The sequence below is a fragment of the Phacochoerus africanus genome, chromosome 14 (assembly GCF_016906955.1).
Source record: "Phacochoerus africanus isolate WHEZ1 chromosome 14, ROS_Pafr_v1, whole genome shotgun sequence".
NCBI classification, from domain to species: domain Eukaryota; kingdom Metazoa; phylum Chordata; class Mammalia; order Artiodactyla; family Suidae; genus Phacochoerus; species Phacochoerus africanus.
The window spans coordinates 22,588,456-22,611,622 of NC_062557.1; the positions used below are offsets into that span (position 1 = coordinate 22,588,456).

Genomic DNA, 23,167 nt, shown 5'->3' on the forward strand with positions numbered 1-23,167 from the left:
TCAGACCACTGTGCTGAGGATGGAGGAGTCCTCAGAGCGCACAGGCAGCATGCGGACCCGCTTGAGAGGACGGCGGCTCTCATCTCGGTTCTGCCACACGTAGTGGACCAGATAAGCCACCACGAGCACCAGCCAGCCCCCCATGGTGACCAGGAGGGCCACGTCGGTGTTCCTCTGGGCCCCACCCCGCCCCGCCCCACACAGCTCTTCCTCCCCCACCAGTGGCAGGAACTCCTGGCCCACGAGGTCTGGTCGGGCTCCTGGGCCACATACGATGCCCGTCCCAGTGCCCGGTGCCAGCCTCACCTGCCTGAGCACCTCCTGGAGGGCACAGTCACAGCGCCACGGGTTGGCAGACAGGTTCACTTGGATCTGCAGCCCCACGAAGGCTTCCACGGGCACCGAGGCCAGCTGGTTGGCAGAGAGGTCAAGGTGGCGCAGCGTGCCTGCCAGGCCCTGGAAAGCGGCTCCCGAGAGGTGGGCTAGGATGTTATGGGACAGATCCAGCTCCTCCAGGACAGGAAGGTGCTGAAAGGCGCCCGCGGGCACTGTCACCAGCTGGTTGGCATCCAGGTAGAGCTTGCGGGTGTCGTTGGGGATGCCGGTGGGCACGGCGCTCAGGCCCGCCTGGCTACAGCGGAATGTCCGCTCCCCAGCCTCCTCTGCCACGTAGCAGCCTTGGGGAGATGCTGGGTGGCTGGGCACACTGCCCCCTGTGCCTATCACCAGCAGCAGGGACAGGAGGTGACCAGCTGGTGGGAGCATGGCCACAGATTGGCATAGTCCTGGAGTGGAGCAGGAGCTGGGGAAGAATAAAGCCCCATAAAGGAAGAGTGAGTCAAGAGAACGCCATTCCCAGGAGTTCCCATTGTGTCTCAGTGGTAATGAACCCTACTAGAAACCATGAGGATGCAGGTTCGATTCCTGGCCTCGCTCAGTGGGTTAGGGATCTGGCGTTGTCGTGAGCTGTGGTATAGCTTGCAGACTCGATTCTGCACGGCTGTGGCTCTGGCACAGGCCTGCGTCTACAGCTCTGATTCAACCCTTAGCCTGGGAATGTCCATATGCTGCAGGCGCAGCCCTAAAAAGACAAAAAAGAAGGAAAAAAAGAGAGAGAGAATGCCATTCCCTATAGCCAGCTCTCTCTTGCTGGGGCTTCTCCTTTGGGTGATGTTTTTGCTTCTTTGGGGTCTAAGACTCCTTCCTGGGCCCTTTGGGTAAAGGGTCTCCTGGGCCTGAGATTCTTCTAGAGTCTCTTTGATTCTGGAGGGCTGATCTATTGGCTCTCAGCCCAAGGTCCTGTTGGTCCTTCTGGATCTGGGGGCTGCTAAGCATTTGCCTCTGCTCACATATTGATTTCCTTCATTGGAATAAAGGCTTTTCCTGCCAGCCTCCCTGAGTGGCTTCCAGGTGGGCCAGGTACCCCCAGAGGGCCCGAATGGCACTTGTGTGAAGGAGCCGAGGAGGACAGATCAGCACTTGGACTTCACGGCACCCAGTGAGGCTAGGTGACTCAGGCCCACCTTCCGTGCCCCCTGCCCCCTTTTCCTGGGACGCCTGCCCCTCTGCCCGTCCCAGCTTTGTCCCCTCCACCCCCCGCTTCCTCCCCCGTCCTCTCCCTCTTCCTCCCAGCCTCTCACCCCTGTTGGTGGGAGAGCCTTCTCCTGTGCTGCCTTCTCCCCGGAAGCACCTCCCTGCTGCTCGGCTCTGGAGACCCGCTTCCTCCACCAGAAGCCCTGCTCGCTCGTAGCTGCTGGAAGTTGGGGGCTGGGGACCAAGTATTGGGTTTCCTGGCATGTGACTCTGGGCCCCAGGTGTCGGATACCTGAGCCCTGGCCTGGCCAGACGATGCCAGGAGAGGGCAGATCCCGGACCCTGATGAACTCGGCCATGGGCCCCAGGGCCACTCCCTGCCCCAGGCTCCCCTTCCAAGGCCTTGACTTTGCCACCTTCCCTCCTGGCTCGCCCAGCTGAGGCTGAGACGCTGCCTTCTAGAACCTCTGCCCTTTGCCCAGAGCCTGGCTGAGCAGAAGGATCCCTGCGTGGCAGGCCTGGGGAGATTGTGCAGGGGCGGCCCCATCATACATCCACCGCCTCCAGCAACCTGCCCCCCCCCCACTTCCCCCATCCTCTTCTGCCCTCTGCTCTCCTAGGGTGCCCCGTGGCCCCTTCTTCCCTCAGACTTCGCCTTGGAAAACGTACATCTCTCCCGAGGATCTCGCCTCCTGGCTCCCTTCTTGCCTGGGGGTGGGGGACACTGTGGCTCAGCTGTGGTTACTTCTCTGCTCTGTTGCTAGATGGCCCCTTAAGGAGATGGAAGGGGTTCTTCAAGGCTTCTGACGACTGACCTGGTCATCTACAAGTTTGCTCACTGTTATTCTGTTCTGGCCTGGAGTTGACTCAGGCTCTCTTAGGTTGCCCAAGGCTTTGAGCTCCAAGTTGGTACTCTTTTATTTCATTTTTACAGCCACCTTTGCAGCACATAGAGGTTCCCGGGCTGGGGATTGAATCAGAGCTGTGTCTCTGCCACAGTCACAGCAACTCTGGATCTGAGCCGCCTCTGTGACCTATGCTGCAGGTTGTGGCAACACCAGATCTTTAACCCGGTGGGCTAGGCCAGTGGATGTCCCAGAGATTTGCACAAAGGGCCCTGAGGTCACATGCCGTGAAGACATTTCTGAGAAGGAAAACCTTGCTGGGTTTTGTAAGAGACTATAGGTGACCAGGATCAGACACAACTGCAGGGCCCAGTGTAAAATGAAAATGGGGGCTCCTTTGTTCAAAACCATTGCGAATTTCAAGACGGCGACAGTAGCAGGTCACAAAACCAAGCGCAGGGACTTCTGAATGCAGGGCATGGGGGCCTGGGGACTGCACAGGTCGCGTGCCCCTGAAGGTGACTTTCGAACAAGCAATTTCAGAAGCGTGATGGAAGTGAGAATCAGAGGGTAGGTAACTGGATGATGTCATCTCTGGGGAGGTGCTCACCACTGACTCATTCTGGTGACATCGACAGAGTCATTTCTCAGACTCACATTTGTCCAAGGAATCAGATAAGACACATTTTCTTTTTTTCTCTTTCGGTCACTCCTCGGCATATGGAGTTCCCGGGACCAGGGATCAGATCTGATCCTACACTGCAGCTGCAGCAATGCCAGATCCTTTAACCCACTGTGCCAGGTGGCGGTGGAGGGGGATCAAACCTATGTCCTGGCAGTGCAGAGCCGCTGCCACAACGGGAACTCCTGTTGTTTTCTTTTCTTTTTCTTTATTTTTTTATACGTGCCTTTAGCCCAAAACAATCCTTTGAGCTCCCCTAGGTTGCAGATCTGGTGTTGCTATGGCTGTGGTGTAGGCTGGCAGCTGTAGCTCCGATTAGACCCCTAGCCTGCGAACCTCCATATGCTGTGAGTTCGGTCCTAAAAAGACAAAAAAAAAAAAAAAAAAAAGTGGAAAGGGATCAGATCCCTGTGCGTACTATAGAAATTTTCTTTTCTTTTCTTTTTTCTTTATAGTGCCACACCTGTGGCATGTGGAAGCTCCCAGGCTAGAAGTTGAATTGGAGCTGCAGCTGCTGGCTTACATAACAGCCACAGCAACACCAGATCCAAACTGCATCTTTGACCTGTGCCACATTTCCCAGCAACATGGGATCTCTAACCCATTGAGCAAGACCAGGGATCGAACCTGCATCCTCATAGATACTAGTCTGGTTCTTAACCTGCTGAGCCACAAGGGCAACTCCTACCACAGAAGAATTAGGACTTGGTTCCGTGGGCAATGAAGTGAAGAGTTTTAAAATTAGCATTGATACTGGAGTTCCCACGGTGGCTCAGTGGTAACGAACCCGACTAATGTTCATGAGGGCATGGGTTCGATCCCTGGCCTCGCTCAGCAGGGTGAGGATCCAGTGTTGCCATGAACTGTGGTGTAGGTCGCAAATGTGGCTTTGCTGTGGCTGTGGCATAGGCCAGCAGGTGCAGCTCCAACTTGACCGCTAGCCTGGGAACTTCAATATGCCGGTGTGGCCCTAAAAAAAAAAAAAAAAAAAAATGAAAGGAGGAGGGCTTGCTACTTTACCCATCACATCAGCCAGGGACCCATCTAATGCCAGTCTCTGGGCAGAGGGGCAGGGCACCAAAGGCTATTCTCGTTCCTATAGAAACTGACAAAGGGTGTACACACCTGGTGCTCCTGGCCTCAGATGTGCTCATTTGTTCAACACACACCTTCTGGGCCTCTCAGGTGTTGGGAAGGCAGAGAGAAGTAGAGCAGCCCCCGGATAATAGGGGAACGTGGATATGTGCACAGATATGGCCGCCTGACAGACTCTAGGCTACCTGGGTGTTTGCAGGTGTCAGAGGAGCCCAAAGGCTGAAGCAGTGGACTTTGCTTGGACAGCTGGAGAAAGCAACAGGTGAGGGATGGCCTTGTGGGACAAATAGGGGTCTCCCAGATGGACAAAGGCATCTTAGGTGGAGACAAGAGCAAGAAAAAGCAAGGTGCCTCCTAAGAGTGGGAGGGGTTCGGTGTGGCTGTAGTTTGGCCTGTGTGGGTCTTGTGATATCCGTCAGCTAACATTTACTGAGAACCCGCTATATTTAGGAAATGCAAACAGGAGTTAGACAAATATGGAGCAAAGAGCCTACAGGGGAAGCGGATGTGTGAGAAATCACTTGCATACAGCGCCCTCAGTACAGGGTCAGAGTCTTTGCAAGCACCTGTAGAAGCATGAGGGCTATATGGTCGGAGGGGTATGTGTGGCCAGGAACGGCTTTTGGGAGAAATGCCACTTCCTAGCTGTGTGACCTTGGGAAGCTATTCAAACTCTCTGTATGGCAGTTTGCTCATTTGTAAAGTGGAGACAGTAAAAATATCTACTCAGGCCTATTTTATTTACTTTTACTTAGTGAACTATCCATCCTTTTCTTATAGCACTTTGATTTTTTATTTCTTTTTCTTATAGCACTTTAAACAATTAAAGTATAAGGAGTTCTCATGGCGGCTCAGTGGTAAAAAACTAGACTAGTATCCAGGAGGGTGTGGGTTTGATCCCTGGCCCTGCTCAGTGGGTTAAGGATCTGGCGTCGCCGTGAGCTGTGGTGTAGGTCGCAGGCGAGGCTCGGATCCCTCATTGCTGTGGCTGTCGCATAGGCTGGCAGCTATAGCTCTGATGTGACCCAAACCCTAGCCCGGGAACTTGCATATGCCATGGAAAATAAAATAAAAAAATAAATAATAAAACATTATAGTCGATGACAATGTCATGCCAATTTCTGCTTTACAGCAAAGTGAACCAGCCATACATACATACATATATATGTGTGTATATATATATACATTCCCTTTCTTCTATTATCTCCCATCATGGTCTATCCCAAGAGACTGGATGTAGTTCCCTGTGCTGTACAGTAGGACCTCATTGCTTATTGCTTATCCATTCTAAACGGAATAGTTTGCATCTACCAACCCCAAACTCCCCATCTATCCCACTCCTTTTTTTAAAATGAAGTATGGTTGATAGACTATATTGTGTTAATTTCTGCCGTACAGCAAAATGATTCAGTTTTACATTTACGTATGTACTCTTTTTTTTTGTTTTTTTGTTTTTTTGCCATTTCTTGGGCCGCTCCCATGGCATATGGAGGTTCCCAGGCTAGCGGTTGAATAGGAGCTGTAGTCACCAGCCTACCCCACAGCCACAGCAACACAGGATCCGAGCTGCGTCTGCAACCTACACCACAGCTCATGGCAACGCTGGATCCTTAACCCACTGGGCAAGGCCAGGGATCGAACCCGCAACCTCATGGTTCCTAATCGGATTCGTTAACCACTGAGCCACGATGGAACTCCTGTATGTACTCTTTTAAAAAAATATTGTTTTTCCATTATGGTTTATCATAGGACAACAGTCTGTTTTAAAGATTAAAAGAGTTTATCCATGTAAAATCCTTTGCTCAGTGCCTGGAATGGAACAAATGCTAAAAAATGTTGGCTGTGATTGTTACCGAAGGAGGAGCTGGTGTCAGGAGGGGAAGGAGGAAGGTGCTCTGGAGAGGTGGCTGTCCAGAATTTCTAATGAGGTGGGGCCTCCTGGGGTAGTAATGCAACTGGAAGGGTGCTAGGAGAACTTTCCTTTCTTTTTAAAACAAATTTAATTTTAAAAATTGGGGGGGGTGGTGGCTGGGGATTTGGGATGGAGATGCTGTAAAATTGGGTTGTGATGATCATTGTACAACTATCAATGTAATAAAATTTATCGAGTTAAAACAATTTTTTTTATCATTTATTTATATATATATTATGGCCGCACCTGCAACCTACGTAAGTTCCTGGGCCAGGGATTGAATAGGAACCGATATGGCAACACAGGATCCTTTAACACTCTGTGCCAGGCCAGGGGGCTGCACCTGTGTCCTGGAGCTGCAGAGATGGCACTGATCCTGTGGCACCACAGCAGGAACTCCTTTAATTATTTTTTTTAATTAAAAAAAAATTTTTATGGGAGATTTTCTTTCTTTTTTTATAACAGTTTTATTTTTTATTTTATTTTATTTTTTTGTCTTTTTGCTATTTCTTGGACCGCTCCCGAGGCATACGGAGGTTCCCAGGCCAGGGGTCTAATCGGAGCTGTAGCTGCCAGCCTACGCCAGAGCCACAGCAACGTGGGATCTGAGCCGCGTCTTTGACCTACACCACAGCTCACGGCAACGCCGGATCGTTAACCCACTGAGCAAGGGCAGGGGCCGAACCCGCAACCTCATGGTTCCTAGCCGGATTCGTTAACCACTGCGCCACGACGGGAACTCTGGGAGATTTTCTTAAAGCTACTGTTTTTATATCCAATGATTGACCTTTTGATCTGTAATATTTACAGTTCTCTAAACTGCTTCTTTTCATGGGAGAAAATCTCAATTGTCTGTATCAAAGAGTGTGCAGATTGAGGGGTTCCCAAAGAAAGAGCCTGCTCTTGGCTCCCAGAGGGAGGTTGTGGTTCCCTGGCCTTGGCTTTGATCCTAGAGGCCCTGGCCAGCTCAGCCCTTTCCCTCTGCAGCCCAAAATAGCGAACCACAGGGCTGGGCAAGGGGAGGAGAGCGGACTGCCTACTGGCAATGCTGCCTGGCCTGGCACCTCCTCCTGTTTCTCACCAGTGCTCTGTCTGCTTGCATCACTGCACCCTCTTCCGCTGCCATCACATGTCTGGGATGCCCTCCCCCCCTCAAAAAAATAAACATAGAAATAAACAGCTCTTTGCTCTGCCAAAGAAATAAACAGCTCTTTGCTTCCTTGCACTTGCTCTGGGTGTGATCTCAATACCAACCCTTCGGGAAGGAGGGAGGTGAGGTGAAGGGAGCAGGGGGTGGAAGGAATGAATTGGAGGGGAGTAGGGGATGGTAAGAGCAGAGGGGTGCCAGTCATGCCCCAGTGGTCAGGGGAAGGGGCTCTGAATCTCGATGCCCCACCTCCTCCCTTCCCACCACGGCATCACCCCAGGAATGTGTTCCCAGCTTAAACTCCGCCCGTGTTTGCTATCTCAGTCCACACGGGTGTATCTACCGCAAGCAGAGGCCATGCCACCCCGCAAGATGGAAACACCCCAAGGCGGGGAACGCGTCTACTTGAGCAGACTAAGGAGTTCTCAGAGGGCAGGGAGGGTCTGTGAAGGTGGCTCACTCGGTTTTAAAAACACAAACACTTTTCATCAAAAATTTAAAACTAATAATCTCACGTTACACAAAGTTTGAAACTAGAGAATGAAAAAGATCACCCCCAACCCCTCCATCCTAACACAAGATCTGTTTTTATTTTACTGAATTTCCACAGCCTGGTAAAGTAGATGCTCAGATATCATTCAAATGTGGAATGGATTAATATAAGGTGAGACATATGGAGCATGTATTATGTGCCAGGAATCGTTCTAAGTGCTTCACGCTTAATGACCCATTTAATCTTCACAACAACATGAGGTAGGCATTAGCGTGAGCATCAACATCCTTCATTTCTAGGAAGTGCAGCACAGAGAGGTTCGGTAACTTGCCTAAGGTCACACAGCTGGGAACTCTAGGAGCTGGGAGTTTACCTTGGTGCCAGGATCTTACCAGTGTTGCTCTCTTTTGTCTCATCATAATGCTTATTGCATGTAGAGGTTTATAAGAACATTTTATTACGGAAAAGTTCAAACATAAAAAAGCAGAGAAAATGATATGAAGAATCTCATATCCCCATTTCCCAGGTTCAATAATTATCACCTCAGGGCCTGACCTGTTTCTTTTATTCCTGTCCCCCATCCCTAGTGCGGATTATTTTGAAGCAAATCCAGTCACCATATCATTTCCTCCACATTTTAGCATACACCTCCAAAAGATAAGGAAGATTTGTGTGTATATGTGTGTGTGTTTTAGGGCCACATCGAGGCATATGGAGGTTCCCACACTAGGGGTGGAATCGGAGGTGTAGCTGCTTGCTTACACCACAGCCACAGCAATGCCAAATCCGAGCTGTACCACAGCTTGCGGCAATGCTGGATCCTTAACCACTGAGCAAGGCTAGGGATTGAACCCTCATCCTCATGGATACTAGTCAGATTTGTTACCCCTGAGTGACATGGGAACTCCTGAGTCTTAATTTCTTTTAAGTCTCTCCCTCTCCTTTTTTTCTTCCAATTTTTTTTTTTCTGGCTTTGCCCGAGGCATATGGAAGTTCCTGGGCCAGGGATCAAACCCACACCACGGCATAACACAAGCCACTGCAGCGACAACACCCGATGTTCAACCCGCCACATCACAAGGGAACTCCTCCAGTTTGTTTATTTCTTTTTTTTCTTTTCCTTTTTTGTCTTTTAAAGGACACAATTGTGGCATACGAACGTTCCCAGGCTAGGGGTCGAATCAGAGCTATAGCCACCGGCCTACGCCACAGCCACAGCAACATGGGATCTGAGCCGTGTCTGCAACTTCCACCACAGCTAACAGCAACGCCGGATCCTTAACCCACTGAGTGAGGTGAGGGGTTGAACCCATGTCCTCATGGATGCTAGTCGGGTTCGTTAATCGCTGAGCCACAACGGGAACGCTTCTCCAATTTATTTATTAAGGGAATGGGGTGTTTGTTTGGTTGACTGCATCCCTGGGGAATGCTCATGAGATTTTTCCATCCTGACCTTTTCTTTCTTTTCTTTCTTTTTTTTTTTTTTGTCTTTTTGCCATTTCTTGGGCCACTCCCGCGGCATATGGAGGTTCCCAGGCTAGGGGTCCAATCGGAGCTGTAGCCACCGGCCTATGCCAGAGCCACAGCAACGCGGGATCTGAGCGGCATCTGCAAGCTACACCACAGCTCATGGCAACGCCAGATCCTTCACCCACTGAGCAAGGCCAGGGATTGAACCCGCAACCTCATGGTTCCTAGTCGGATTCGTTAACCACTGCGCCACGACGGGAACTCCCTGATCTTTTCATATAACCTAGAAAACATTTTCCCATACTGCCGCACGGTACTCATAATCATTTACTATGTGGCTTCCCATTTTGCCATCCAGTGGATAGTACTGTAATGTTTTTTTCTGGGGTATTTAGGTGGCTTTCGGGTTTCCATTGCTATAAATAATGTTAGAACGTCACCCTCAATATATAGGCTGTACTTCCTCAGAACATGCTACCAGAAATGTAATCACGGCTCTGAGGCCTGAACAATTTTTCAGCCTCTTGGCACACAGTACCAGTTGTTTGTCCAAGGGGTCATGCGGTCCCCACACCACGTAAGAGTACTGTCAGTGAGTACCTACTCATTCTGAATAATTCTTAGGCCAATTCAAGGCTGAAGGATGTTTGGAGTTCCCATCGTGGCTCAGTGGTTAATAAACCCGACTAGCATCCATGAGGATGGGGGTTCAATCCCTGGCCTTGCTCAGTGGGTTAAGGATCCAGTGTTGCTGTGAGCTGTGGTGTAGGTTGCAGATGCAGCTCAGACCCAGAGTTGCTGTGGCTGTGGGGTAGGCTGGCGGCTACAGCTCCAATTCAACCCCTAGCTTGGGAACCTCTATATGCCACAGGTGCAGCCCTAAAAACAAAACAAAACAAACAAACAAACAAAAGCTTCAAAAAGAGGCCCGAGTTGGAGCGAGGAGGACATGTTTGGGTGAAAGGAATGGGCTGGGGAAGTGCTGGGTGTAGGGAGCAAGAGGCTGCACCAGCCGGGGTCCCCCCACCTCAGATGCCCTTGGGGCCCCAAATGGGCTTCTCCTTCCCTCCTTCCCCACTGCTGCCCACATCCAGCCTCACGTGTTCTCAAGGGCAGCCAGGAGTTGCCTGGGTATCCGGGTCCCCAAGACCTCGACGCTGCGCTTCCTGGACCTGTAGGTGGCCACTTCAAACATCATGTTTTCAGGTAATTTCACTGTCAAACCTCCCTTTGAATCCACGTTGTCTGTAACTCGGGACGGAGCCTTTTGGTCTAGAAGGAGAAGGGTAAACATCACACTGAGGCTGACCCAAGACCTCTCGGAAACCCTGCCTGGGGCGCCCTGTCCTGGGCTCCCCTCCGTGATCGCTGCCCCTTCTGAGGACGTCTTCCAGCTGTGGCTCCCCAGACAACACCCTTCTCACCTGGAGTCATTGTGGTTGGAACCCACTCTGCCACCTTCTTACCAAATGACCTTGAATAAGTCCCTTAACCTCTAAATCTGTTTCCTCCCCATAGGAGAATAGGAGCAGTACCTACTTCCTGTGCTTGTGGAAATTAACTAACAAGGCAGTGAAGCACTTAACAAGTGCCTGGGGAGTTCCCACTGTGGCTCAGCAGTAACAAACCCAACTGGCACCCATGAGGACTAGGATTCGATCCCTGGCCTCGATCAGTGGGTTAAGGATCCAGCGTTGCCATGAGCTATGGTGTAGATCGCAGACGCAGCTCAGATCCTGTGTTGCTGTGGCTGTGTCATAGGCCGGTGGCTACAGCTCTGATTCGACCCCTAGCCTGGGAACCTCCATGTGCCTCGGGTGTGGCCCTAAAAAGACCAAAAAAAAAAAAAAGGCTGAAGGATGTTTGGTGAAGACGTAGTAATTATGAGGGCAGAGAGCTAGAGAAGAAAGATGATGACAGAGACTCAGGCTAAATTAAGCAGAAAGTGATCCACTATTTACCATGAACGTAGAGTGTGAGTCATTTACTCTGTTCATTCCCATTGTGAAAAAACAAACAAACAAACAAACAAACAAAAACTGACCTGATAACAAGAGCTATTAATAGCGCACAGCACATCCAGCAATCTTTCTGCTAGACTATGCGTTTGTCGGACCCTTGTTTGTGAGGTGGATCCAGTCTGGGTTACTGAACTTCACAGAGAGTAAGGAAACTGGCAAAGAGCAGAGCCCTGATCAACTTCAGAGAGGCTGGAAGAATCCCAGAGAAAAGGAGAAGGAGTTAAGCAGGCTCACTTAGGGGAGGGGGGAAAGACTTTTTTTTTTTTTTTTTTTGGTCTTTTCTAGGGCCACTCCCTGGGCATATGGAGGTTCCCAGGCTCGGGGTATAATAGGAGCCGTAGCCGCCCGGCCTACATCAGAACCACAGCAACGTGGGATCCAAGCCATGTCTGCGGCCTACACCACAGCTCACCACAATGCCGGATCCTTAACCCACTGAGCGAGGCCAGGGATCGAACCCATGTCCTCGTGGATACTAGTTGGGTTTGTTGCCACTGAGCCACAACAGGAACTCCGTTGAGATACATTGAACTTGCACAACCTCAGAGGTAGGTTTACACAGGTGTGGAATCAGAGATTAAGAGATGTTATTGGCCTAGGGTTATGCAGGTGGTGAGGAGTGCCTGATAAGTCTACCTGGTAAATCTGTGCCAGGAGAAACCTGTGCTTTAGCCTTTAGAGCCTGCAGATGTGAAAACTACAGACTAGAGACCCTCCCACCCCAAACCACACAGCTGACTTGGGACTGGGACTCAGGGTTGTAGTTATTCAGCAGGGAGTCTTCCCAAGTCACATGTCCTCTTCCCACATCTAATGTGGTGAAGCCCAGGATGTGGCCGGTCCCAGGCCAGCCCGGGTCAGATGCAACTGAGCAGGAGACAGGCTGCCCACAGACTGCGTTCTCTACCCGCCAGACTCTCATCCTAAAAAACATCGTGAAAAAACCTGCTTCCAGGAGGGCCCAGCAAGGCAAACAGCTAGGCTAGTCGTTTGACGGAGGGCCAGGGCAGAGGCAGAGAGGTGGAATTGAAAATATCTGACTTGGGGTCAGAATTTCTGGGTTCGGGTCCAGCTTGGGGGCGAGCAGGGACCTATGGCAAGTTACTTAAAACTCCAAGTTTCTTCATCTGCAAAACCCGGCAAAAGTGAATTCCACAGGAGCGCGGATGCCAAGGCAGGAATTGTCATGCGCCAAGGCGATACCATCTGAACTTTGTGACGCGCACGTACCATTAAAAACCTCTGTGCGGCCCCAGCGGCCTGGGCTGGAGCAGGGGAGAAAAACTACAACTCCCAGGAGGCGTCGGGCGGGCAGGCGCTGAGCGGTGACGTAATGGGGGCCGGCGCCGGGCGCTGATTCGGCCCGAGCTGCCAGCGGGGTGGCTGCCGCCGCGGGTTATTACAGCTGCTGGAGCAGCAGCGGCCCCCGCCCCCGGGCACCCCTCCCGGGCCCTAGACGTCCGGCCCCGCACGGTGAGTCCGGAGGAGCGGCCTCCAAGTGGCTGAACCGGGAGCCTCCGGGGGCTAGCAGGGGGGACGGGAAAGAAGGTGGGGGCTGTTAAGGAGGCGCCTGGGACTGGAGGGGTCCCGGACGGGCTGAGCGGAGGTGGAGGGGGTGCATCAGCCGAGAAGGGTGCATCACTCGAAGGGATGGGGAAAAGGGCAAGTGGGGACTGGAGGCCGGGGATAGAGCGTCGAGGAGGAGCGCTCGGGCTGGGGGTGGGGGGCGGGGAGCAGCTGGGCTTTGGGGATAAAGGTTTGGCAGCTTCCAGGGCTGGGTGAACGCGGGGGGTGGGGCTCCAGGCCGGGCCAGGCTCCGAGTGAGAGGTCCCAGGCTGGGGAACGGAGCGGAGGCCCCCCATTTCGGCTTGCAGTCTCACTCAGAAAAACCCCAACAATAGTAAGGACTCCGCCTCCTCGCTTCGCCCTCTCCCCTTGCTAGTTAGGGGTTCGCTGCTGTACTCGACATCTTTCCGTTCCCACTGCCCTCCGGAGTCCCAGGGGCAGGGTCAGAGCTGAGAGGTAAGCGAGCGACGGTAGCCCTCCGGGTTAGGGGGTGGGCAGAATGAGAATGGCATTCTGGCGTGCTGCCAGGGACTCCCCGCTGGGGTCCAGGTTGCAGGCTTGGATGCTTTGTGCTCCTCACCCAGAGAAAGATTTGCTGCCCTGACTTGGGGGAGAGACTCGAAACTGCTCACCTGGCTGCTGGCACTGTGGCCTTGGCTTAGGTGTCTGACAGGCTGGGCAGGGATATTTGTGTTCAGAGCAAGTGCGGAAGAGAGGGAAGGAGTAGGAAAGAACTACCAGCGAGAAAGTGGTTAAAGAACAGAGTTGCTGCAGGCTCTGGTTTGAGGCAGGTTATGAAACCACATCAGGGACTGACGCGAACAGCCACCTGCCAACTATGGCAGTAGAACTTTTCAGCCTCAGCTGCTGTATGTACACTTTTCTGTCTTTGCCAGCTTCTCCCCACTTCTCCCGTCTGGGCTGGGGGAAGTTGGTTATTTCACTAATGGAAGTGATATGTAGCCTTAGTCACACAGAAGCCTCAAGAGTGCTTCTTGCTGCCTGTCTTTTTCTTAGTTTATTGACCTCATCTGTCTTTTGGGGGTGGGGGGGGCGTCTCCTGGGGTATTCTGCTTTCAGGGCATCTAGTGTTTCAGGCTGCAGAAAGAAGCTTCCCTGGGAATCGGTTAAGTCATAGGTCTGAGTCCCTCCTAGAGTCATCAGGCTTTGTTGGATGCCCTGTTACAGCCAGGAAGGAGTATGGGATGATCTGGGACTCAGCAAGGCTCTTGGCGCTCCTGGGCAAAATACCAGGGAGGCTAGAGGTCTTGCTGGCTACTTTAACAGCCTTGTAGGTCAAGGTTAGGGAGAAGTGGGGGAGGGCAGCAGTTTCTGGTCAGACTCAGGGAACTCTTTCTCTCTCCTTAGTCAGTAGTTAAGTCCTCAGAGCCCTCACTTCTTAGCGAGTTTCCCCCTCTTCCCCCCCCCCCCCCAACATTCCACCTGGTGGAAGCATTTGCATGGTAGGTGTCCCAAGAGCTGTGTTAGGGTAACTGAAGCCCTAAGCCCTGGGGAGGTAAACAACCAAGCCAGTCCTGGTTTTCTAGTTCCTTGGGTTTCTGTGGGGCCCAATTATCCAGCTTAATGGGTTGAGCTGATGGGCCGCAGGAGCATCATTGCTGCTAGGGTGTGTCCTAGCTGTCGTTTGTCTGTTTGTATGCTGGCAAGGTGTGTTGTGGGTCAGGTTTCCACTGGGGTCTCTAAGTTTGGAGCCGCCTAAGAAGAGAACACTTGTTCCCATTATCCCGGAAGTAGGGAACCGATCCTTGAGAATTCCAGCTCTTTGATCCCAGCCAGAGATTGAGGGCAGCTGAGCCTGCGGGTGGGTCTGTTGGTTGCAGCAGGGTGAGGGGGGTGGCCTTCTGAGCGCTTCCAGGATCCCCCCATCTGTATCCCCAGGAAAGATGAGGCTGTTACCATGGCAATGACCTTAGGGTCTTTATCGGGTAGGATCTTCCCTCAGCTAGGGAGGTGAGCCAGTACAAAGGTGCCACCTGTTCAAACCTCCTGCTGGTCACAGGGCCCTCAGGGATCCGGGGACAGCTGAGCTCTGGACAAGGGGCTGCTCGTTCCCCTTCTTACCTGCATCCAGGAATGCAGCTGGGCTGCGTTGTTTCCTGGGCATCAGGGGCAGCCCTCCTGATTCCTCCTGCTGCAGGGCTTCCGCCCTTGGAGCTGGGCAGGGGAAGGCATGGTGCTAACTCACACCTGGAAACAGGTGCTGGGCAAGGAGGCCAAGGCGAGGACGGGTGGGCAGTGAGGAAAGGAGGTAGGAGCGAGGCCGCAGGTGTGGTTTTGTGTCCCTGGGAGAGCTGTGTTGACGTGGGCCCCAGCCACCCATGGGAGCTGGAGCCATTGGCCGCGTTCTCCCTCCTTGTGTCTCCTCTGGTGGAGAAAAGCGCCCTGCTGGTGTGGCAGCCAAGTGGGTGTCATCATGAGGGTTAGCTGAGTGGCTGCCAAATGGGTAAAACATCTGGACGGGTTGTTTTCATATGACCAAGAAGACGGCTTCCAGGTCTAGGCAAAGGTTGTCTCTAGTCTGTTTTCTCTTTTTCTCTTTCTTTCTACCCGCCAGTCCTGCTGGGTCATGACGGGGGGGAGACCCAGGATAGGAGCGTTAGGGAAGATGGGCAGAAGTCGTGGTCCCCAAATATGTCATCTATCACTCCCTGCTCTCCCCTCCTTTGATTCCTGCTCATGGGGAGGCTGGGGGCCTCAGGGGTGGCAGTGTCCCACATTGGACCCTCAGCGGCGAGATGGGTCCAGCAGGGGACATGCTGAGTGATTCTCAGGGGACAGGCCTCCTCTCCGGTCCCTTGGGCTTTGTGGGAAGAGGGCCCGCTGGAGGATGAGGTTGTGGGATGGGCAGTGGTTTCCCCGCGCTGGGGCTGGGTGCTTTCGGATGATCTGGCCACCCAGGCAGTCCCAGTCCCTGGAAAGGCACCGTCCTGATTGGATGATGTGTGGAGCAGCCTGTGTTTATCTCAACCCGGCAGTGGGACCTGAATAGAGTTACGTCTACTTGCTTGAGAATCAAAACAGTAGACGTGCTCAGAGTTTGTGGGGAGGGTAGAGCCTCCCTCCCCGCAGGATCCGAGGGCATGAGGGGGCAGGGAAAGTGGTATGACCTGTCTCACTTGTGCCGCTTGTGTCGCAGAAGAGCAGCAGGAGAGGGGCGGCAGGATGAATGTGGGAACGGCGCACAGCGAGGTGAACCCCAACACGCGGGTGATGAACAGCCGTGGCATCTGGCTGTCCTACGTGCTGGCCATCGGGCTCCTGCACGTCGTGCTGCTCAGCATCCCCTTTGTGAGCGTCCCCGTCGTCTGGACCCTCACCAACCTCATCCACAACATGGTGAGGGCCTGCTTTCGGGTGCCGAGGAGGAGGAGGAGCCCCCCAGACGGGGGCCACATGTCAGGGTGACAACATACCCATCACTAGACCCCAGACCCAGCTTTCTTGTCTCTGCCCCACTCCCCCTTATTGGAACTCAGATGTTGGGAGTTCCTGTGGTGGCTCAGCAGTAATGAACCCAACTAGTATCCAGGAGGATGCAGGTTCGATCCCTGGCCCCACTCAGGGGGTTAAGGATCCAGCATTGCCGTGAGCTGTGGTGTAGGCCGGCAGCTGTAGCTCTGATTTGACCCCTGGCCTGGGAACCTCCATTTGCCACAGGTGTGGCCCTAAAAAGAAAAAAGATCTGCAGATGTGTCCACACCTCAAGGATGGGGTGGCTTGTGGGCCTGGAAGATGGGCCATTGAGAGCTGAACTAAGAGCCCCAAAGAGTCTGCAGGACCCGGGTGCCTAGCCCGGGGCACAAGTACCCCTTTCCCAAGCTCGGATCTCACAGTGTCTTTCCCTCTTGCCCCTCTTTGCTCCCTTACTGCCTGCTCGCTTCCTGGTGCTCTTTTGGTGGGCAAGCAGGGGACCAGTTCCTTCCTGTCAGCCTGCCCCCTCCCAGCTGGCACAGGGAGGCTGGCCCTGGGCTGGAGGGGTGGCACCACCATGCCGGTTGTGTGCCTACCTCCTCCCCGTGAGTTCTCCTCATGCCAGGCCTGCCCTCTACCTGGTGGGTCCCCTTATTCTCCATCCAGGCTCCTGGTTGCTCCAGCCTGACCTCTGGCCTGTACCCCCTGCCCAGCAAAGGGGGCTCTAGATCCCCTGGAGCCTACGTGTGTGGCTCGGGGGGCGGAGCGGAGCTGGAGGGCCTTTGGCCTCTGTGTCCTCTGACAATACCCTTCGCTCCAGGGCATGTACATCTTCCTGCACACGGTGAAGGGGACACCCTTTGAGACCCCAGACCAGGGCAAGGCAAGGCTGCTGACCCACTGGGAGCAGATGGACTATGGGGTCCAGTTCACGGCGTCTCGGAAATTCCTGACCATCACCCCCATCGTGCTGTGAGTAGCTTGGGTAGAGGAGGATGCCAGCAGGAAGGCCATGGCCTGGGGGACCCTGGGGCCCGCTAGGCTTAAGCCCTCGCCAGGAGCAGGAGGGCAGGGGCCGGGGGGGGAGGCGGGGAGCATCCCTGGGTCCTTTGCTGGGCGCAGGCCTGTGCCTCCCTAGTCCTGGTTGGGGCTTCCTTTCCCCCAGTGCGCTGGGCCCACAGGCCTGGGGGAGAGCCAGGGGCCGAGTCAGCAGGGGCTTCTTTAGAGCCCGGGGAGGGGGGATCTGGCCACCCTGCATCTGTTCTGGGCGTCTTTTCCAGGGAGTGCAGGAGAAGGGGGTCGTCCGGACAGTCTCACCTCTTTCCCCGCCCTTCCCCACCCAGGTACTTCCTCACCAGCTTCTACACCAAGTACGACCAGATCCACTTCATCCTCAACACTGTGTCCCTGATGAGCGTGCTCATCCCCAAGCTGCCCCAGCTCCACGGCGTGCGGATTTTTGGAATCAACAAGTACTGAGGGTGCAGCCCCTTCCCCTGCCCGGGATGGCAGGGAGGGGCAGAAGCCTGTGCTGTGAGGCTGACGATGACGGAAGGAGCCTCTGGGTACCGCCAGGGATGGGGGTGGCACCTCGGGGCCCCAGTTTCCCCCTCTCTTCCCCCGCTAGCAGACTCGAAGTAGCTTGTAGTGGGTTGGGGCGGGCCCCGCTGGGGCTCTGACCCCTGCGATTTTTTTGATCTTTTTCCTTTTGCCTTTTGGATAGAGACCCTGCAGGGTGGTCTTGGAATGGGCTGGGCCTCTGGGCTGGACACAGACTTGCAAGGTTGAGGCAAGAGGCCAGGGAACGCCCCGGCTCCCTTGCTCATCCTCAGACTGCTAAAGCACTTTACCCCCCGTGACGGGGGCAGAGGGGACGGTACAGCTTCTAGTTTGTTTCACTTTAATTCTTAAGTCTTTAGAACGACACTCAGTGCGTGCTTCTATGTATATATATATATGAAAGCAGGTGTGTGACACGCCTCATCCCTCTGGGTAGCGAATTGTCTAAGCCAGGTCAAAGAGCTCCCGTACAGCCCACCCGGGGTACTGGGTGCGAGTGGAGAGGGTGAGGAGAAGGAGGGCGGGGCTGAGTGTGGCTGGCGTGGTCCCAGGGGTGGGGGGCCAGGGCTGCCGCCATCCTGGCCCTGGTGGAGGTGGGGAGGGGCTTTGGGGCCGGGGTGGGCATGGTGAATTTAGACTTAGAGGAATGGGGCCACATGGCAGCAGGGGTTGGCGTGGGAGGGGGGGGGAGAGACCCAACCTCATTCTTTGGGAAGCAGTCCGGGAGGGGGGCAGGCCTGGAGGGGTCCTGTACCTATAGCACGGATCGGGTAATAGGAAGGGAGGCTGCTGTGGGTTGGAAGCTCCTGGGTTGGCGTGAGGGGGTGGAGATGGGCGGGAAGGGCCCACGAGTCATGAAAGCACAGGTCCAGTTTGACGCTGTCTCTGCAGTGGTGTGCGGGGCGTGGGGACACTGGGACTGAAACGATGAATGGTGGCCCGTTTGTAACCTCCTGGTGCAGACAGGGGCAGGGCCTCTCGTGTGACATGCACATTGGGGGCCATCAGGCCACATCCCAGACAGGGTTGCTGGGCTGCAGAGTCCTGCACGGTCCCTGGAGGAGCAGGGAGTGATGGGAGCGACCTCAGGGTGCTGCCAGCTCAGGCTGAGGAGGTGGCTGGGGTCTGACTGGGGTCTGTGCTCCTTCTGAGGTGTGGGTGCCAGGGCCTCGGGGGAAGTGGGGGAGGTCACCGGCCCTATTTTCAGCCTCCTGGTCCCCCCAACCCCCACCCCATGTATCATAGGGAACTTTCACCTCAAAATCTTTCTAAGCAAAGTGTGAATAGGATTTTTACTCCCTTTGTACAGTATTCTGAGAAACGCAAATAAAGGACCGTGTGTTCCTATTTCCCCAGAGTCTGGCCTCTGCTTCCTGGAGGGCCCTGGGGGAGGGGGCAGGGTGAGGGCAGCACGGGTGTATCAGTGGATGGAGGGGGCTACCTGGGACTGCTGCCCCCAGCAGAGCAAGCTGGAGGGGCTGTGGGGAAACTGGCAGAGGCAGCAAGCCAGCCAGCGAGCAGCATTCTGCTTGGGGCTTGGCCTGGCTGTTCCCCAGACAGAACTGATGTCTCTGGGCTCCACCGGCTGGCTGAGCCAGGCCAGGCTGGCAGAGGGATGGATAGCTTGTGCCACGGCCTGGGAGGGCATCGGTTCGGCAATGGCTTCACTAAGAAGCCAGAGGCCCAAGGGCTGCCCAGTCCTCTCCTCTGAATCCCTCCCCTGCCTCACTTCCTTTCTATAAGGGCTGCATCTCCTCCTGGCCTTTGTGTCTTTAGAGGAATCTTCCTGCTTCCTCCTCCCCGCCCCAAGCAGGAGTACCAGGGGCAGAGGACTTACTGAGTCTCACATGGCTGGGAGAGGGAGGGGTCCTTCCAGTGTGTTCTGGGCACTGTCATCTGTGCGAATATGTCTACCTCGCACCGGCTCCCTGGGCCCCTCCTTGGTTTTGTTTTTCTTTTTAGGGCTGCACCTGCGGCATATGCAAGTTCCCAGGTTAGGGGGTTGAATCAGAGTTGCAGCTGCTGGCCTACACCACAGCCACTGCCATATGGGATCTGAGCCGCATCTGTGACCTACGCTGAGCTTGCGGCAACGCTGGATTCTTAACCCACTGAGCAAGGCCAGGGGTCGAACCTGCAACCTCACGGACACTCTTTTGGGTTCTTAACCTGCTGAGCCACAACAAGAACGCCTTCTGCTGGGTTTCTTACCTTTGGTCTCTCTGCCTCCAGCCCAGCCTCTATTTGGCTTATCAAAAACCTTGAGAGGCGGGGCACTTAGCTTTCCAGTTTTTTTTTTTTTTTTTTTTTCATTTCCACATTATAGCTTCCTGAGACAGTGGCCAGGAAGGGAGCAGAGAGATCTGACACAGAGGGGATTCGGACAACCTCCAGTTCTGGTGAGTTGCTGAGGACAGAAAAGAGGTTGGGTGGCCCCTGAGCTGGACCTGGGGGCCCTGGGCCCTGCCTTTCCATCACCCAGAAGAATTCCTAGGTTGGGAGTGAGTTGGGAGTCGGCCACCATGATGGGGGCAGGGACAGAGAAGGGAGCATGGGTGAGTAAGGGCCTGGGCTGGCCAGAAAGGACTTGGGGGAGGCGGCCAGGAAGCTTGTGAGGGGTGGCCTGGCCCTAGGAGTGAGGCAAAGGAGTCTAAAGAAAGGGAAAGAGATCTCAAAAGGAAGGAGTTGTAGAGTGATTGATGGAAGGAGAGCGAGTAGGAGCTGGAGGAAAGAGAGCCCAGAGGGTCCAGCGGGGTGAGGACATAGCTGCTGCTGGAGCTCCTGTCGTGGCTCAGCAGTAACGAACCGGACTAGTATCCATGAGGATGGGGTTCGATCCCTGGCCCCACTTGGGTTAAGGATCCAGCATTGCCGTGAGCTGTGGTATAGGTCGCAGACGTGGCTTGGATCCCACGTTGCTGTGGCGTAGGTAGGCCAGCAGTTACAGCTCTGCTTCAACTCCTAGCCTAGGAACTTCCATATGCCTCAGGTGCGGCCCTAAAAAGACAAAAAAAAAAAAAAAAAAAGAGCTGCTGCTTAGAGGTATTGAACTGGCGATGGGCCTACAGAGGGTCCCACAGGGCAGGTGCCATGGAGGCTACAGGCAGACCAGGAGAGGGTGAAGGGGTGAGTGGGTAGGAGGAGATGCCCCAGGTGGGGTTTTGGGGTTCATTTTATTTTACCAAGTGTGAGGAGACCTTTCAGAACGTGACCAGAAACTGAGGTGACAGGACTTGGGGGTGGGGGGCACTCTCCAGGGCGCCCAGCTCCAAGCCACTCTTGTACTTTCTCTTTCCTTCTGAGGCCAATGTGTCACTGGGAAATGGTGGGTGGGGGCACCCATTCTGCTGCCTTGCAGAAAAGGAAGGGAAGGAAGCCCAGCAGTCAGAACCCAGGGGAGAAGTGATCTGTTGGAGTCCATAACGTGAGATCTGGCAGCCAGGCCCCTTGCCTCTTCCTAGGAGAGAGACTGGCTGGGGTCTGGCTGGGGTTGCTGGGCCTGCCTCCCCACCTGTCAGGCCCCTCTGAGCAAGGGGGCATCTCTGCTGTGGGAGCTGCAGAAAACAGGTCTCAGTTTCCTACGGGGCCATCAGCGCTCCGTCTTTCCTCCAGAAGGGTTCCACGAGGGCCAGAGGGGAACCTGAGTGGGTAGGGACCACCACACCCTCCAGAAACAGGGAAGGCAAATCATTGCAAGTTCGGGTGGTCCTAGAACTTCTGGCTCATGCTTGACCCCCCAGGCTGCCAAAGATAGAAGATGAAAAAACCTGAACCCGTATCCCCTTCCCCTCAGCAGAAATTGGCGTCCTTTCCCCAGTTGGCCCAGGCACAATGCCCAAGGAGTTTGAGGCAGTCACAAGAGCTGTGGTCCGAGAGATGGACACTCGGGGGGATTGGATTGCCGTCAGAAGCCTCACTGATGCTGACAGATTCCACTGCCTCTACCTGGTGAAGAAGAAGAAGCGGTTCTTTGGCCACCAGTACGACAAGGCAGACCTTAGCCTAGTGGACATCCTGGAGATGCAGGAGGGTGACAAGCTCTTTGATAAGCTGGTGTCTGGGCTCCAAGGTCAGTACCAAGTGGCTGAGAGACGTTGTCAACTCCTACCCGACCCGACTCTCAACTCCCCACTGCGATCCACTAAGTCAACTAGTCAGCAAAGAAACAGTGGAGGAGTTCCTGTTGTGGTGCAGCAGTTAATGAATCTGACCAGGAACCATGAGGTTTCGGGTTCAATCCCTGGCCTTGCTCAGTGGCTTAAGGATCCGGCGTTGCTGTGAGCTGTGGTGTAGGTCACAGACATGGCTCGGTTCCCGTGTTGCTATGGCTCTGGCGTAGGCCGGTGGCTACAGCTCCGATTAGACCCCTAGCCTGGGAACCTCCGTATGCCGAGGGAGCGGCTCTAGAAAAGGCAAAAAGATAAAAAGACAAAAAAAAAAAAAGAAAAAGACGCTGTGGAGTTCATACGTATGCGTCCATACACCTCAATTTAAGCAATGTGCAGAAGAGGAATTCCCATTGTGGCTCAGAAGGTTTAAGAATTTGACAAATATCCATGAAGATGTGGGTTCGATCCCTGGCCTCGATCAGGCATTGCTGCAGGTTACAGTGCAGGTCACAGGTGCGGCTCAGATCCGGCGTTGCTGTGGCTGTGGCCGGCGGGCAGCTGCAGCTCCAATTGGACTCCCAGCCTGGGAAGTTTCATATGCCATAGATGCAGCCCTAAAAAGAAAAACGATAAAAAACTGTATGGAAGATCTGCATGAGGAAAAGGGAAAAGGGATCATGGAAATTTCTTTTCTTTTTTTTTCTTTTTTAGGGCTGCACCTGCAGTATATGGACGTTCCCAGACTACGGGAAACTTGATCCCAGCGAGGCCAGGGACTGAACCCTCATCCTCATGGATACTAGTTGGATTCTTAACCCACTGAGCCACAACAGTGGGAAACATTTTTATGGGAAACACTTCCTAAATAGTCTTCTTTAGTAGTTTTTCCCCTTTGTGAATAGTTCACCTTAATTTATTAATTGTCTTTTTAGGGCCGATCCCGCGGCATATGGAGGTTCCCAGGCTAGGGGTCTAATCAGAGCTATAGCTGCTGGCCTACACCACGGCCACAGCAATGTGGGATCCAAGCCGCATCTGGGATCTACAGCACAGCTCATGTCAATGCCGGATCTTTAACCCACTGTGCAAGGCCAGGGATCGAGCCTATGTCCTCATGGATGCTAGTCAGATTTGTTTGTGCTGTGCTATGGCGGGAACTCCTTAATTCTCTTTTAAATTAGCAGAGGTCTTCTCATGTGTTTATGTTTATCATTTAAATGGGTAAATAAAGGGAGGTTGTTTGCTTAGTGACTAAGAAAGGACTCAGGCTAGAGCTGGGGGCATCTCACCTTTTTTTTTTTT

At 53.9% G+C, this 23,167-nt stretch overlaps 2 protein-coding genes across 3 annotated transcripts; one reads left to right on the top strand and one right to left on the bottom strand.

Moving 5' to 3' along the window:
* Positions 1–10,611, bottom strand: LRRC3C (leucine rich repeat containing 3C). Its single transcript, XM_047756793.1, has 3 exons — positions 10,602–10,611; positions 10,278–10,449; positions 1–802 (listed from the first exon to the last, which is right to left on the bottom strand). The coding sequence occupies exons 1-3, from the start codon at positions 10,609–10,611 to the stop codon at positions 1–3; spliced, it is 984 nt and encodes a 327-aa protein (XP_047612749.1).
* A 1,926-nt stretch (positions 10,612–12,537) lies between these two features.
* On the top strand, positions 12,538–19,106 carry ORMDL3 (ORMDL sphingolipid biosynthesis regulator 3). Of its 2 annotated transcripts, none has more exons than XM_047758110.1 (4): positions 12,538–12,671; positions 15,922–16,121; positions 17,017–17,168; positions 17,540–19,106. In XM_047758110.1, exons 2-4 carry the CDS (start codon positions 15,948–15,950, stop codon positions 17,673–17,675), a joined length of 462 nt encoding a protein of 153 aa, XP_047614066.1. In that variant the 5' UTR covers positions 12,538–12,671; positions 15,922–15,947; the 3' UTR covers positions 17,676–19,106. The 2 variants fall into 2 exon arrangements, with proteins under 2 accessions (XP_047614066.1, XP_047614065.1); XM_047758109.1 differs by lacking the exon at positions 12,538–12,671 and adding an exon at positions 13,041–13,220.
* Positions 19,107–23,167: the final 4,061 nt, after the last annotated feature.